At 37.2% G+C, this 17408-nt stretch overlaps 3 protein-coding genes across 4 annotated transcripts; 2 read left to right on the top strand and 1 right to left on the bottom strand.

Moving 5' to 3' along the window:
* Window positions 1-5616: 5616 nt before the first annotated feature.
* LOC140781441 (early nodulin-like protein 18) lies at window positions 5617-8599 on the top strand. The gene is made up of 2 exons (XM_073127396.1): window positions 5617-6867; window positions 7953-8599. Exons 1-2 carry the CDS (start codon window positions 6645-6647, stop codon window positions 8435-8437), a joined length of 708 nt encoding a protein of 235 aa, XP_072983497.1. The 5' UTR covers window positions 5617-6644; the 3' UTR covers window positions 8438-8599.
* An 88-nt stretch (window positions 8600-8687) lies between these two features.
* On the top strand, window positions 8688-12446 carry LOC140781440 (BTB/POZ domain-containing protein At2g46260-like). 2 transcript variants are annotated; one of them, XM_073127394.1, is made up of 5 exons: window positions 8688-8961; window positions 9051-9141; window positions 10594-10718; window positions 10806-10869; window positions 11074-12446. In XM_073127394.1, the coding sequence occupies exons 2-5, from the start codon at window positions 9081-9083 to the stop codon at window positions 12054-12056; spliced, it is 1233 nt and encodes a 410-aa protein (XP_072983495.1). In that variant the 5' UTR covers window positions 8688-8961; window positions 9051-9080; the 3' UTR covers window positions 12057-12446. The 2 variants fall into 2 exon arrangements, with proteins under 2 accessions (XP_072983495.1, XP_072983494.1); XM_073127393.1 differs by having other exon boundaries at window positions 8689-9141.
* On the bottom strand, window positions 12348-14929 carry LOC140781442 (10 kDa chaperonin, mitochondrial-like). The gene is made up of 3 exons (XM_073127397.1): window positions 14673-14929; window positions 13735-13874; window positions 12348-12663 (listed from the first exon to the last, which is right to left on the bottom strand). The coding sequence occupies exons 1-3, from the start codon at window positions 14775-14777 to the stop codon at window positions 12615-12617; spliced, it is 294 nt and encodes a 97-aa protein (XP_072983498.1). The 5' UTR covers window positions 14778-14929; the 3' UTR covers window positions 12348-12614.
* Between the last annotated feature and the right edge of the window lie 2479 nt (window positions 14930-17408).

Raw genomic sequence — 17408 nt, 5'->3', positions numbered from 1 at the left:
CCGTATGTGGATGATATTTCGATGAAACAGAAAAATGGTGCGACTCAACGGTGTTAAATCCCAACCGAGCCCGACTTTGCACACAATAATGGGGCTGCCAAGAGCCAAAGGATGGACCTACATGCTGCAATTAGACCCAACCTATGTCTCCTTGCGAAGGTAGAACACTGGAATTGATTAAATTATTGACTGAATTTTCTGGTTTGTTTGAAGAACCTAAAGGGCTGCCACTGAGGAGAAGTTCGGATCATTGTATTAAGATTGTGCCGGGGGCTGAGCCAGCTAACGTAAGACCTTATAGATACCTATCTGCATATTCAAAAAGAAGAAACTACAAAGTTGGTAGCGGAGATACTGGGTCAATGCATCATCCAACCAAGCCGAAGTGCCTACTCGTCGCCGGTCTTACTAGTACGAAAGAAAGACGGAGCTTAGCGGTTTTGCATCGACTACCGAGTCTTAAATGTCATTATAGTCAAAGACCGGTATTCAATACCGATAATAGAGGAGCTGCAAGATGAATTAAAAGGAGCATCTTACTTCAGCAAATTAGATCTACAAGCCGTCTATCACCAAATCAGAATTGATCCGGTCGATGTGCACAAAACAGCATTTAGAATCCATAATAGCCACTATGAGTTTCTGGTCATGTCCTTCGGATTGACCAATGCCCCAACAACCTTTCAAGGGTTAATGAATAAAGTATTTAGACCTCCCCTACGATGGTACGCATTGGTTTTCTTTGACGACATTTTAGTGTATGACAGGAATTTCGAGGAGCACTTGCAACTTCTATGCGAGGTGTTAAAAATCTTAGAGCGGTTAATGAATGAAATATTTAGATTTTAGACCTCTCCTATGACAGTATGTATTGGTTTTCTTTGACAACATTTTAGTGTACAATAGAAATTTCGAGGAGCACTTATGACATCTACGCGAGGTGTTAAAGATCTTGGTGGCTAATTGATTAAAGTGGAAGATGTCAAAATGCTTTTGATGGAACAAAAAGTGGAGTAGTATTCTTCAAATTCATTACCGCAATACTCTCCACTCTTGTTTGATCTCAAACACTTTAGCTTTAAATCTATTTCATTCTACAAACAAAGGTTTACACTTTTTCAAAGCATCAAATATATTAGATTTACTTTTCAGATGATAGACCTATAGTTTTCTTGTAGTATCGTTTATGAAGGTAACAAAATAGGAAGAACCACCAAGTGAGCATATTTAGGTTGGTCAAAAGACATCCGTATGAACTAACTCTAAATTTTGTGATCATGGCGCTCATCACTACGTAGTGAAGCTCACTTTCTTTTGCTTTTCATAGATACAATCTTTGTAGAACTCTAGACCCATCAACTTTAGATTTGGGAGCTTTCCATTGGAATGCATGATCTTCATTCCTTTCTTGCTCATGTGTCCAAGTCTACAATGCCACAATGTTGGGTGAGGAGATTTGCCCCCGAACTATTCCGAATATATTAACACCATCAAGGAGATCTTTAATCACCTTTCTTATTCACCTAACTCTGACTCCGTATCTTGGCATTTTACTGCAAACGGAATTTACAACTCCAAATCACTTTACTCAATTCTCATTGTTCGAGGGATGAATTCTCCTTTGAGACTTATTTGGAAGCTATTACTAACCTCCAAAGTAAAATATTCTCTTCAATGCCTGGGTATGACTAATATGGACATTTTTTGTTGTTTTTATGGTTTTGCTAAAGAATCGGTGGCTCACTCTTCCTCTTCCTCACTCTTCTGTTTTATTCGTTCTCTCCTTGATTTGCCACCTCCTCCTCCAATCAAGGACTACTGGAATCTTTGGAGAAAGCTGCATTGAAGAAAATCCTCGAAAATTGTGTGACTTACTTTTTGCTATCATTTGGTTGAAGATTTGGATAGAATAGAATAGCAGGACTTTGAGACTAATCTGGACGTTCTTTGTTGTTTTTGTGTCTCTGCTGAGGAATCGGTGGCTCTTTTCTTCTCACTATGCTCATCCTCTTCCTCACTCTTCTGTTTCATTTGTTCTCTCCTTGATTTGCCACCTCCTCTAATTAAAGACTATTGGGATCTTTGGAGAAAGCCGCATTAAAGAAAATCTTCGAAAATTGTGTGACTTTCTTTTTACTATCATTTGGTTGAAGATTTGGATAAAATAGAATGGCAGGATTTTTCGTTAAAAAGCCAAAACAGCTGAAGGCTGTTTTACCCAGCGATGGTCGTGCCACAGGCACAAACCGTGCCGACCACCGGCCGGCACGGCACGTGCCGCGGCACTTGCCGGCCGTGCCGTAAGAGAATGAGAGAAAGAGGTAAGGGATACTCACCTTTGCCATTGTAGTCGCCGTTGTCGCAGTTGCCGTCGCCATCGCTCGCCAATCGCCACTCGCCATGGCTGTCACTTCGTGTCCTAGCCCGGAGATCCGAACCCGCAACTTAAGTTTTTAACTCTCTCTCTCTCTCTCTCTCTCTCTCTCTCTCTCTCTCTCTCTCTCTCTCTCGATCTCGATCTCTCTCTCGATCTCTCTGTCTCAATCTCTCTTCTCTCTCGGGGGCTAAAAGTGGGCGGCGATCGGCGACGAGGTCGATGGTGAGCGGCGATGCAGTAGCTCGTGCCACGTGCCGGTACGCCATCAGCACGGCCATCCTTGGTTTTACTTTTACCTTTCTAAATCTTTGACATCAAGAAGATTTGCCTTATGTGGATGATTTTTTACCCTTTTAATAAAATTTCGTTAAATTTCTAATAAAATTTAGTTAAGGCTAGAGTTATTAGATATATATACTATTTATTTATCTTATTTTATGATGACCTTGTATAAATAGGGCTTTGCTCCCTCCATCATCAAGCAATGAGAAAACATTTTTCTCCCAAACTCTTTCTCTCTTCTCCCTCAACTCAATCTAGAGTCAAGGCTAATATTGTTACAGAGGCAAATCGACATTTTCTCTCTAAAATATGGTGTATTTTGGAATAAACTGACTCATTTGTTCTCTATCAATTTTTAATTTTTGAGCTCATGAATCAGGGCTTATTGCTCTCCATACCCATCGTGTGATGGGATGCCTTCTGGATCTTAATATATTGATTTATTGCTCCTCTTAAACCCTAAATTTCTGTAATCTAATTATCTCTTATTGACTTCATCTAACAGAAAAGCAAGTTTAGAACGGTTATGATGTATTTGGACTATGATGCTAAATCCCCTTTTCGTTTGGTTCTTGTTTTTGAGCATCAAGAATCTAAATATTCTGAAAACTTGTTCTTGACATCTATGGTAAGTTCCTTGAATTTGTTCCAATTCTGCTATAAGCCTATATAGTGAATGAATTCTAACTGCTCCAAATTTCTTTATCTTACATTAAAAAGATTTTTTTAACTTTTGCAGGAAAACTGCCTACCTTTTGGTTAAAATTGCTGTTCTTTGCAGAATACACCATTTTTTTTATCATAATATATTGATTCATTCCTCCTCTTAAACCCTAAATTTCTGTAATCTAATTATCTCTTATTGACTTGATCTAACAGAAATGCAAGTTTAGGACGGTTATGCTGTATTTGAAATATGATGCAAATCCCCATTTTCCTTTGATTCCTGTTTTTGAGCATCAAGAATCTAAATATTCTGAAAACTTGTTCTTTGACAGTTATGGTAGCACCTTGAATTTGTTCCAGTGCTGCTTTATAAGCCTATATAGTGAATGATAGCGAATTCTAACTGTTCCAATTTTCTCTATCTTATATGATATTTTTCTTTTAGCTTTTGCAGGAAAACTGCCCACTTCTGGTTAGAACTGCTGTTCTTTGCAGAACATCGAAATCTGAAAATTTTGCCAAAAGTCTTTTTCGTTTATTTGCATGAAGCTTCACTTTAAGATGAATTGATAGAAATAAAAAATGTTTCTAAGAGCTCTGCTGTTAAAAAAAAAATTATTTTGCAGACCCACTTTCTGAAATTCATCCTTAGTGGCATATCCCATTTACCTATTGATCCATAATGTTATCTTCTTTTTGGCATTACATGTTATTAAACGATAACTTTTACACCTGAAAGTTCTAATACTCGTAGTTGATATATGATTTTAAAATAGCAATATATTGTCATTTTCAAACAAGATAGATATTCTTCACTTGCCTGTCTATCAAGCTTGAAGATAAATAGCCAATAATTTGGAGGTAGCCACAGGTCGAAAACTTAGCCCTTGCTTATTATATTGTAAGCATGATTTTGATGCTTTAGGATGATTATGTCTACTTTTCCGTGCATTCATATTTTATCTTACTCTTTTAGCCTGCTGTGGGTTTAAGTATGGTTTCTTAATATTGACATGATGCCATTTGTCTTAAAGTTATGCTGAATATTCGCAAAGATCTTTTTCTGGTGCTTCTAAGATAGAGAATTGTCATAAAATGAAATGTAGTCAGTTAAACCAAATATCGTTTCAGAGTTTTAACCTCTTCCAGAAGAGTGGTAATATCTCTAGAATGCATCTTATTTTTCACCTTCCATTTTTATCAGGTGTCAGCTTTTAGATGCTCTGTCATATGAAAAACCCCTTTGGTAAGTTATACCCTAATTAGTGATGGTCTTATATTCGGAGAACATATTATCCTTTGTTATTTTCAATCGTAACCAATGAATGGTAAACTTGTTCAAAGATAAATTCTCTTCTCCTGTTTGTTGTGAGAGCTTAGCAATTTTGATTTTATAAATGAAGTTCTCCAAATATGTAAAGAAATCTAAGACAATCGGGTATTATTTTCCCATTGTTGATCATAAAGACTTTTTACTGAGGTTGGCCCCTTGACCAACCGTCCTAGAAATGGAGGCCTGCAGGCTTACCAGTGAGCATACCCATGAATCTCCCAAAGGAGGGGACGCGGTGATCGAACCCGTGATCTCAATTTTAAGACATTGGCCTCAAAAATTGGTCATGTGTAGCCAAATAAAAAGATATTAGTAGTTCACGAATGACATCATGTATGAAATTTTGTGCATTGGATTCAGAAAACAACTATGCATGCTATCACTTCACTAGGCCGTGGTATTGGGCATTGTGTGCTGATTGATTTCTTTTATGCTATGCGTCTGTCATGTCGCCATCTAATGAGAATCTATTTCCAAATTGCATATTTTCTAAATTCACATCTCTTTTTCCTTTTTCCGGTATTTCACCATTCTGATCTCCGAGTTCACTTTCTCCACTTTATTCTCCTTTGGTTTGTTTTATAAACATCTTTTCTTATCTTGATGAGATGAGAAACTTCTTAGCATGCATAACGCGAGGAATTAAACCTTCTTTGAACCAATGTCACTAGGGTACCAACGGAAGAACAAATTGGCGGTAATATCTCCCCTCAAATAAATATGGCCCCATTTTTCTGAGAAAAATGAATAAAATAAATCAATAGGTGGTAATTCACTCTAGTTTTTGACCAAACTAGTTCTGTTTTAAACCCTTTTTTAAGTAAATAGGTTATCCTCGAAACGTAATATTGAAAGAGATATGTTTTACTGTAATTCTTTTAGATAGATTGTCAACAAGTTTAGTATTTATGTATCTAAATTAATAAAATAAATTGATAATCTTAACAGTGGTTTATGTATATAAAATACTAAACTTATCAATAATTTATTTAGGATTTTTCAGATGATGCATTGATAGATTCAACTAAGTACCTAATTTTTGGGAGGGTTGCCACGTAAGAAAAAGATGTTAAATAACATTTTTTAAATAAAATATTGATAATTTTATCGTTTACGGCTATAGTAAACCATATCTCTTTTTCTGATATTAAACTTAAAGAGGTGGATTTTTTTGGTAGGAAAAATGGCAAGTGTTCCTAGTTTTGCCAAAAGCTCTCCAATCTCTCATTGCCTCTTCTACTATTTGTCCTTACCTGACAGATCTCAGATCCTTTTAATGATTGGGCTTCATCTAATACTCTTAAAAAGAGCTTAATTTATGTTGCTTACGAAGAGAAGATGAGGAGGAGCATCTGGGGGAATAAAAATCATTGACAGATCGGGTGACGTGCCAGGTCTGCATTTGCCGGGTTGCTGTTGTGGGTCGTGAGCCTAGCTTCGGATACGCCGAGGTGACACCGCATCCACCTCGATCATGTGGCCAAAGGCTGTGGCGCCAATGATCCAGCTATCATCACGTGATCCGACGCGCGGCTACCGACACAGCTCTCTGTCTCACTCCACCACGTAGCGGCTCGGTGCGGTTACTATTCGCCTCACTACCTTGAAGCCCAGTCTCCACCACCAATCCACCATTTTGCCACTTTGGGCTTAATTGAGCTATTAGCATAATCCTATTTTTAATATTAATCTGAATCCATCACTGTTGTAGAAAGAATTATGTAAGCTCATATGGTCCAATCATCACCTGCCAGTTGCCACCAAGGATTCGCTCTTTGCATGTTGGATCACTATCATTCTTTCTTTCGTTCTTTCTTTTTCCTTACCAATCCACTTCCAAGCAGTGGCACTTGCAGTAATAAAGAGCTAATAGAAGGCTTATAAGTTGGCAACCTCTTTTTTTGCCCCCTCCTTGTACTAGTCCTTTTCCTTTGTTGTACCTCACCAAGCTAACTTCCCAAATCCTTCCCCAGTATCCCAGAAAGAATGAAGCAGAGCAGGTCCTGCAGAGGCATTCTTCCATTCCCAAACTTCACCTTGTACTTCTTCATCTCATGTTTCCTTCTTGTCCTCAGTTCTCCAGGCACCTATGCCTGGAAAAACTACACAGTTGGGGGATCCTTGGGCTGGTATGACATCATGCAGGAGCCCAAGGTGAACTACCAGAAGTGGGCTGATGGCAACAACTTCAGCCTTGGAGATTTCCTCAGTGAGTCATAAATTCCCCTCATCAGACCCAATTTTGGATCAACTCCTATTTTTGCCTCTTGGTTTTTTATTGGGTTCCCAATAGGGAAATAGCATGCTTGTTCTTCGGTTCTTTTTAGCTTCAGCAGTGGGGCACATTAAATTTGCCATGGTGTGGTGTTACCTTGGGCTCACCTTTACATCCTTTGTTATGTCCAATTCTAGAAACAATTCCACTTTTATTTCATACATTGGATTTTAACTGAAATTGGAGTTGGAAAGGAGCATTTATTCTGAACTGTATTTTTCCTTTTCCATGACAAACTTTCTGTGGATATTATTTTCTCCTGCTGTTTTTGTTAAATGGTATGTATATATTTTTTTTCATTATGGTAGTACAAGTATAGATATGGTTCATTGATCTAGTAGTGTATCCATTAATCATCTCAGGTGCATTCACCTGTACTTTTGGTTTGGTGGTGTTGCTGCTGGTAAATTAATATGCTATCTGTCATTCAAACTCTGAGGGACATTCACATGGACTAGATGGCCCAACAGATACAGTGTGTTGCATGAATCTTTATTTGTCATTGAGAAGATTCGATTGATAAAGGATGAGGAGCAACTGTGATCATCAGTCATTTAAAGTATCAGATCCTATTGCTTTTGTTTTTTGCTTTATACAATGAGATAAGACTAAATCAGCAAACACCCTATATTTGTGCTTCAGCTTTTGACCTGAACATCATCACTGCATGTACCTGAAAAGGAACATGTGTCTCTTATGAATCATGTCACAGTTTTGTACGAGCGACATTTGTCAATGTATAACACGTAGATGTGCTATATTTTTAATTTACACTTAGCAGCCGTTGTCACAGGATTATTCTGGTAGCTATTTATCACCACATTGTTACTAAAATCAGAATAGATTGGCTTTTGATGGACAAGTTGTAAGGATAGACACTAACTGCATTAATATGTTGATTTAGAATTTGATCTTCATACTCACAAAAGTGCATTGGCGATTATCCTCAAACCTTATTACCTCTGTGTAATGATATTTGATCGTAATACTGACAATTCTTCCTACTTGCTTCCACTTAGTCTTCAACACAGACAAGAACCACTCAGTAGTCCAGACATACAATGCTACAACATACAGATTGTGTAACGATGTGGACGATGACAAAGTGGTCGAATGGTCGGCCGGAGAGCCAGAGTTCAGCAAGGTGCCGGTGACCGTAGCAGTCCCATTACTTAAAGAAGGGACTACATACTTCTTTTCAGGTTATTACGACGGCGAGCAATGCCAGAATGGGCAACATTTCATGATCAATGTGACGCATGGCCAGGGCCTGCCTGAAAGCCTAAAGAGCCCATCGGAGGCGGCCCCGGCTCCCAACAGCGCAGATTACGTGAACGATGTGCCTGACACTGTAATCCCTTCCAATTTCAATAACCCAAATGACACTGCTGCTGTTCAGCCATCCACAGGGGCAGGTGAGGCTTTGGCCAGGTTGCTGAGGAGGGAAGCTGGTGTATTGAATTTGGCATTGGTGGTGCTGGGTGCCATGTTGGTCTTTGGTTAAATATAGACTTCTTTTATGTCATCACAATTTATTAATTTATTTTAAGCAGTTCCATTGAAGCTTGTATGCTGTTAAATATAGTTTTGGGAGACTTGATGCCCTCTTACTTGTATATGATAATTCTTCATATTTCGTTATGATAAAACGTTCTATTATGAGTTACTATGATTCAACTTATTATTGAACCAAACAACCGTAAAGTTTATTGTGGCTATATTTATGGAGCAAAAACATTCGTCCATTTATTTGATTCAGATTTGCTTTCTGCAGTCCTTGTTTCATTTTCTTTAGTTTGTAAATTTGTTTGTGTGAAATCACATTCACATACTATAGTGTCACGAATTTCCTTTGTTATCTACTAGGATCTCAGAAACCTGTAGGAATTTCTTGCAGCCTAGCCTTGCAGGGAATCCGCTCCCCCACCGTCACGCAACTTATGGCCTGCCACGTGTCTAAGACATCTCTTGTGGGGCCCATTGAACCAACGTACCGAGATACAGGGCTTCCTCGAGTTGGTTGGAAAGGTAAGAAATATTTAAACGAACTCATTGCCGCCAGGAAAATCTCTTCTTCTTTCTCCTCTCTATGTGATTCCTTTTGATTTGATAACTAGCAGTAAGATTAGCTTCGCCATCAGAAACCCATGGATGTTCCTTCGATTTCAAGCACGGAAGGTTCAGGAACAAGCAGACAGCAGAGAGGAGGTGAGCAAATCGATGGTGTTGGTTTAGGTTCTCTCTCTCTCTCTCTCTCTCTCCCTCTCCAAGATCATGGTTTTATTTATCATTTGTATGTTTAAGCTCCATTTCTTGGTTTTGCTTGACGTTGGATATAAAGAGGTTTCTTTACCTTGAGATAGTTAATGGGCAAGAAAGAAATACTAAAGAAGCATGAATTGGATGGCCTCAAGAAGATTAAGAAGAAACTAGTACTTGCCCTGCAATCGAGAAGAGGCCCTGGAAAGAACTTGGTTTTCCTTGAATGGTTTTGTTTCTTGCAGTTTATAAGATCAATGATGAAAGAGACTTGCCAAGAATGTCTTCAAGAAAAGCACCGGCTGAAAGGGAAAGGTTTCTTACGAGAAGAATTAGAAAATTTTGGTTTTCTTTTTTCCTGAATGGTATAGTTTACTAGGATTTCTTGAAGTTATAGCATCAATGAGTAGGGTTGTTTTCCATGATCTCATCACAATAAAGCGGAAATCCAGGACCATTTGGATTGTCATAACAAAGAACTGGTAATAATTTGATCATCATGAGGATCCTACTATCTGATCGTTGTAATATGAAAAAAAGAACCCTTATTGATCTTTATTCTTATACCAATTAATGAAGAACGAATCCACTTCCATTGTCTTGAGATGTTGGATTTAGTTCAGAAATTGGTGAGCTCCTAATTTCTAGTTCTCCTGAATTTTTGAAGCAGGGGAGGTGGAGGAGCAGCAGAGAAAAAAATGCTCTGCTCTGCCTATTGGTTACACTGCAAAATGTGATCATCATATCAAGGTTGTTCTCTATCCAGATACATTAGGATCAACAATCAACAATGCAGGATCTGGATCACTCGGAGACAATGCCAGAGAAAGTCAGAATCACATAACTTCCTCCTTGCGAATTCTGTTCCATTAATATTATTTTTTCCAGTCTTTAGTGTAGTGGTTCTCTTAGAATTCTTAGGCAAAGACAAAACAAATTGGCTCCAATGATTTGGTCTTTCTATAAAATTATCTGGTTTTCTTAGTGCTCTTCATTACAGTGTATAACTATCTTTATTTTCAGCTGAGAATATAAGAGAAGAATTCACAATTGAGATCTGAGCATTCACAAGAGATATATTCAGATAATGGAGTACCAGTCATAGTTTCACTTATTTAGTGATTTTAGACAAATTTTCTTTTATCTGAAGGTATGGATTTTAAGTCACGATACCATCTTACCTCATGGATTAATTTGATAGAAAGCTGGAGAGGAATGAAGTACTGCTCTCTGATTGCATTACATTTTATATGTTTTATATCTTGGTTGAACTAATTGTTGATTGCATGAATTTAGTCAATCCTTGAGTATATCCAGGAAATGACAAATATCACAGTTTTAGCAGAGTAAGGTATCGCCTTCATGGCTAATTATATTGCCTGAGATATTACGGTTTTGAAGGTACAAGGTATGCGTGGAACCTGGATAATATTACTTCAAGTACTGATACTGAAATCGAGTCGACTGAAAAATGGTACATCGTCAGTTCAATACTTCTGAAAGCAAACAGCCTGTACCTCTACGAGGTATAACATCTAAATGTTTTATTAAAGATTCTTGTTCATAATCTCGATTAAGTAACTAAATAACCCCCCCCCGCCACTCCTCTCTAGTGTTCTATAGATCCTCGTTGGCGAACAGAGGGTGATGTCGCGACCATACATATCAGAAGCTCAGGTATATCCTACATCTTAAATGCAATACTAGAGTTTTTCAATGTCAATTTCTTAGATGTTAACAGAATATAGGATTCTGCTTTTCTGATTATGTAGGGCTTGTTTTTCATAATATAAGTGCCTACTCAATCAAAGTACATTATCTTCTAACTACCTTTCTGATATAGCTCCCTAATACTCCAAACTTCTACATTTCCTTAACCAGAGGAACCTGCTTTCAAAAAGCTTCTAGAGTTCATTCATGGATGTTACGCACCTCGGACATCTTCCAATGTTAGTGAACTGTCTCAGGTTATGGTGGTCGCCAAGAGATTTCGGGTCTCTACCTGCTATGATATATGCGAAGCACTGCTAATCAGGAATTATGGTAGCCTGGAGCATCCTGAACTGTTGACCCTTCCACTATCAGTAGTCTTGCAGCTACTGCAAAGTAATGATCTTGAGGTAGAATCAGAAGATATAGTCTATCGATTTGCAACAGAATGGGGGAAAAAGAACCACTCAACTATCAGACGACGACGACTTGCTTTAAATATATACTTTCAACCCCTTATTCGTTTCCGTTACATGTCGAACGACATGCTGACAACGGCCTTAAGGGAAGGAGACACCAATTTCAGCTTCAATTCAATCTATAATGATGTCGCGAAGGCAAGGAGATACAAGACAAGTCCACCAGACTGGCTTTCAGGCAATGCAGGAGCACGACTTGCAGAGAGAGCCTACAAGCGTAAGCCTCTGAACATCTTGAAGAAGTCAAATCCGCGAGCATCCTGCAGAGTCCACCTCAGCTTTACACGATTAGAATGCACGAGGCTCGTTCGATCCTCACCAGCTTGCTCTGAGGAGTTTGAGTTCGACGAAGGACGCTTCTCTATAAGAGTTGCAAACACCTTGGCAGATACATATAGGTACTTTGGGCTTGCTCTGCAAATTGTGCGTTATCCGATGAAGGCTTCCTACAGTTGTACAGCTTCATCAAAGACAAAGGAAGGTGATCAGCATGTTGTGACACACACATGGGAGCTCAAGGTCCTGCCTCGAGTTCCAGATGCGTATGAGGACTTGTTCAGTATGTCATGGAAGGATTTCATCAGAGAGGACAGCCCCTTCTTTATTGACAACAAGCTTTACTTGGTAATAGAAATTGAGGCCATTGATCTACCTTGTGTTATTCTTGACCAATAGAAGTTGCCTCATTGTAAGATTCAGAACTGCAGCTTGAAATAACCATCTACAAGATGTGAAGAATCGCAGTTTGGTTTTCTTTTGAGTAATAAAGCAGCTCTTGTGGACATGAACAACGCAGGGAAGAGGAATAACCTGGGCACCAAGAGATGGCACATTGTTTAATTCAATGTGACTGGTCTCATAAAGATGGTATGTATGAGGATAACATTTACCCTCCATTCCTTGCTGAAAAGAGAACAGACGGACAAATGTATCTCATAAAGGGATCACAAAGGAGAACAAGTATCATAAATTGAAATAGCCGTGTATATATGACTGCTAGAGAACTCTAACGGAGTTTTGTTCATATCTTTTTTGATAGAAGATAAATTTTGAACTTGCATCTCATGACAGGCACGAATCCAACATATCTGGTTTCCTGAACCAGTTTTACGGCAAAATGACAACATAAAATATGAAAAATTCGCTGAGAAGATCTAATGGTGCACGACTCAAGCAATGTCTCCACCTAAACAAAATAGTGGCAGATACCGAGCCTCCTGTCTCCTTCTTGTATCAGTCATGAAGTGTACCCAGTATGTCATCATCCCTGAAGAGGTGATACCTAAACAAGAAAAATAGGAAAAAATAAAATAAAATAAAAGAGTTAGCAAATGAAGAGCCACAGCGAGCATGAAAGGTTTTCCGAGGATAGCCATAACTTTTCTATTCAAGTTGTTGATAGATCCTAGATATGGTATACTGTCTCGTGTTCATCAGTCTTGAAACAGTGCATAAGTATGTACATATGAAATTGAAGAGGAATAACTGAGCGTGTAAGAACATAACTTGCTTCATAGGTCTCCTAAAGAAAATCATTATGGAAGCTCTTCTATCCTTCATAGCAGTGTAATCAAGCCGAGCTCTGACCAAGCTTTAATTGAATCTAGATTTTATGACCAAGCTTTAATTGAAAATTATTTCAATTCGAGCCAATTTCAAACTCGAATCGAGCTCGAGCTTAAACGAACTGATCAATGATTAATTTCAAATAAAATTCTGAGCCTAATTAAGCTTGAATTAAATTAAGCTTGTCTTAGACTTAAATCAAGCTTAACATAAGGCCTAATTCAAAAATATAAACTAATAGAAATATCCACATATTTAGAAAAGATGTGATAGGATCAAAATTAAGAATTAAACTCTACAAGATCATAGTACATAATAATCCCTTTAAGTAATTTTAAAATATAATAAAAGTATAATATAGTATAAAAAGTGTTACCCATATTTTATATATATATATATATATATATATATATATATATATATATATATATATTATTTTGAGCCTTATCGAGCTGGCTCATGAAGCCCGGCTCAACTCATTTTTGAGCCAAGCTTGATTATTTTGACAGCTTTAATCCTTCATAGTTCAGAATATAGAATATTTTACCTTTCACCTGAAAGGAATTCAGAACATCTTCCTTTGTATTAGTAAAGAAAAAATATCTCAGTTAAATAAAGTTAATATAAAATTTATGTAAGACTTGAGATTAGATGACTCCGGAATTCTACATGGTAGGTATACTTCTAATTACATATTAATTCTATTACATATCCAATCTCACTACTGAGATAGAAAGGGAAAAAAAAAAACATGAAAAGAAAAGTACTGATATATGTTAGAACATACTCTTTTTCTCCAAGCTTTACTTCAGTCCCTCCATATTCAGGAAGAAGGACTACATCTCCTTCCTTCACAGAAACTGGGATTAGATTCCCATCTCTACTGCGTGCACCAGGGCCCACCGCGACAACTTTCCCAGAGTTTAGCTTAACAACATACACAAAAATAAATTGTAAATACAATAGCAGAGATACAACAGAGTGAATTTCTTTTATATAATACGGTCCGTCTAAATATATACTGCAAAGAAGATGGTTTGCTAATTCCATCAAATCAATTCTATGAGCAGAACAAGAACAAATACATAAGTTCCAGCTAATGGAAAACAGTGACGCAATTTGTTTTCGAGCCAACTTGACACACTTAGCCAAACAAGTTACATTGAGCTCTTCTAGAAATTGGCTCATTTATGAAATGGTTTATCTATCAAGCAAAAGGCTCATATTGTCGAGCATCAAGAAATTTTAAGCACTGGAGTTACCAATTTACAAGTAAAAGCAGATTCAACAGCAATTCAAACATAACATATATGTTTGTATTAAAAACAATACAAACGATAGATCATGACATAATTCCACACAACATGTAAAGGAAATAAAAACCAAATTAATAGCAAACATAACAGATCACATGACAAGATACTTATCTACATGCTGTGACATTATACCAAAAAGAGGAATATTTCATAAAACCAACTTCTTTATGTGTATTTCATTCTCAGAGCACTTAACAATAATTCACAAAGCTTAAACGTGATAAATAATCCAAGGCCATCATCAACAAAATGTTATTGAACAAAGCACAAAACTTTCCTACATGGAACGATCTTAAACATCATAAACTTCTCACCCAATCAAACAGTTACAAGAATTCATATCATATGACGTCTTCAAAATGGATGGATGAATTGGGGGGGATGGGCACTCTAAAATAATGATGTAAACCTTGGTGGTCTTCTCGGGAAGCAAGATTCCAGCATTGGTCTTGGAGGGAGGAACAATCTTCTCCACGAGAACACGGTTCAAGGAAGGAATGAGACGCTTAGCCATCGAATTCCACCGCGAGTAGAAGAGAGCACGCAGATTTCGGGAGGGGCTAGGGTTTAAAGGAGGGGTTTAGGACTTCGGGAGGTGAGTATAATTACAGATATATCCCTCCTATCGTTGGCTGGAAATTGCTCGACTTTCCAAGTGCGGAGAACTCTCTGGGGAGGGCAGCAGCTGGAATTATTGGAATTTAGAACTCCTTTCTTCCCCAATCTAGAAGCTTCAGGAACGAGGCTACGTTAGATGTTGTGGGCTTTAATCCTGGGCCTCCATCGCTGTTCCATTAGGCCCATGAACGTGGACCGGACACTAGCCTCGTAAATCGTGTAACTTCTCTCTCATACTACTTGAATAGCATTTTTAGTAAACAGAAATAGAAGGATAATGATATGCCCACAAAATAGAAAGTTTTTTTTTTTTTCAAAACCAAAATACTGTTGTTACACTAACAAAATTTTGGAATTCTACAATTTCTAAAGTTATCGAATACTAATACTTTCTTGCAGCTCAGTGTCACGTGAAAAATCACTGTCTAAGATAACAATTCTTAATAGATTTGTCAATTTTTCGATATAATAGAAGTCGCATGATAAATTGTTTATGTATTATTGTCCAAGAAAACAATTTATATTATAAATGAAATCTTAGATAATTTCTTGGATAAAAAATGAGACGGAGCCTAATGAATTGAGGTTTCCCATTGGGTGATTTATATAAATTATGTAAATCACTCTCCATGACAGTGATTTATTTGTAAAGAATAAAAAAAATTATAATAGAAAATTGATAAATCTATACATACAGTGATTTGCTACGTGATGCTGAATTGATAGAAAATAAAGTAGTTTTGGAATAAATTTCATCGTTGTAGTACTTTTGTAAATATTTTTAACTGTAATAATAATTTGATACAGACTCTAAAATATAATATAAAAATTTACATTTAATTACCTAACCTTTTCCGTATTTACGATTTACACTCTGCATTTTAAATAATTTACAAATCAGGCTCTACATTTTACTAAATATTTGCAAAAAACACCAACCGTTGAATTGTATTTTAATGTTTGTGTAGATAGAAATGCCAAGAAATTACCACTAGTTTTTCCATTACATTATGCTTATATAGCTGTCAACTAGAGTTGAAGTTTAAAAATCTCTCTCTCTCTCTCTCTCTCTCTCTCTCTCTCTCTCTCTCTCTCTCTCCCTCTAAGTCAAAAAAGTAGCTCTGAATTCAGAATCTAGAGAAGGTTCCCATAAAGACTAGGACATATTTAATCAAATATCAAGCAGCAGCACCACCCATGGCTATACATATTTATATATATATAGGACTCTTAATGCTAACCTTGACCAAAAGACATAATTTTTGCAGACATTAATGTGTCCCAAAGCCCAAAACATCACCCACCAATAAAATAATATGATCCCTTCCTCTTTCTCAGGGTCTAGAGTCCCTCACCTTCACCTACCACTCCTCATCAAGCTCTCAAACAATTTAGAGTACCCTATCATAAGACGAGTGCAGTAATATGTAAGTGGAGGTACTTTATAGAGATCATGGTTCAAAGGAAGGCACTCAACTGCTTGCTGGTCATATTGCTCATACTGCTGCAATGGAGCTCAAATGCTGATGGATTTGGTAGGTCTGGAAGATTGAGAGGTGGGTTTGGTTCTACTCATGATCTGGGCCCTGTTGAATCCACTGCTGTCTTTCAAAGAGAAGAAGAGCATAGAGAAGTAGGTGAAGCTTTTGATGATGAGAAGAGGACAGTCTACACAGGAGCTAATCCTCTGCATAACAGATAGAATTGCTTTTAAATTTTATTTTCCCCCCTTCTTTTCTCTTTCTCTTTTTTTTAGAGGTTATAAGTATTGAACAATGAGAGTGAGCAATGTAAATGGAAAAGTTTTTTGAAAGGTAATGAACCATCATCTTCTTTATGTTTCATCTATGTTCTTCTTTCTTTCTTCTTTCTTTCTTTCTTATTAGATATTTGGGAAAACAAATGATCAATAAGATCTAAGTCTGCTTCTGGTAAAAGATACATTGAAGAACTATCAGTGGAGTTGAGTTCTTGAAGAAAGAAAGGACTAGATCGTGCCTAGAAATTACTACCTCTCAAGAAAAAAGTGAAGGCTCGATTCTCTAGTTTGCTTTTGTCTTGGATTGTCTGTTGTCTGCTTGACTTTGCATTAATTGAGCTTTTGTTGCAGGTGGTACTCACTACTAGTGTAATGGTTTTAGCATTGATGCTGTGGTAGCCAGCCTTTCTTTATATGTTGTCCATTTTGACTTCCCAATAGTTAATACTATAGCTTTTCCCTTTCATATAACCTACTCTTTCTTTTAGTTTCAAATACGAATACGAACACGAATAATTACACCAGCTATTGGCTATTGCATGCCCATTTTCATAAAAGTTTTATTTATTTATTCTTTCAAAGCACATCAACTTTTTTAACTATAGAAAACCTCTGAAGCGTTACATGTGTTAATTATCCATTGGATTTTTATATTAGAATAAGTGTAATGTAATCAAGTTTAAACCTTACAGAGATCTATTATTCTTTCATGGGGTTTCCAAACTTTGTTGAGACGTGGAAAGAACTTTCTTACAAGGATGATTACAT

This window comes from Typha latifolia, chromosome 2, assembly GCF_019914945.1.
Source record: "Typha latifolia isolate L0001 chromosome 2, TyphaL0001v2, whole genome shotgun sequence".
In the NCBI taxonomy this organism is placed as follows: domain Eukaryota; kingdom Viridiplantae; phylum Streptophyta; class Magnoliopsida; order Poales; family Typhaceae; genus Typha; species Typha latifolia.
Note: the sequence above shows the minus strand (reverse complement) of the source record. Positions and strands in the feature narration are given on the sequence as shown.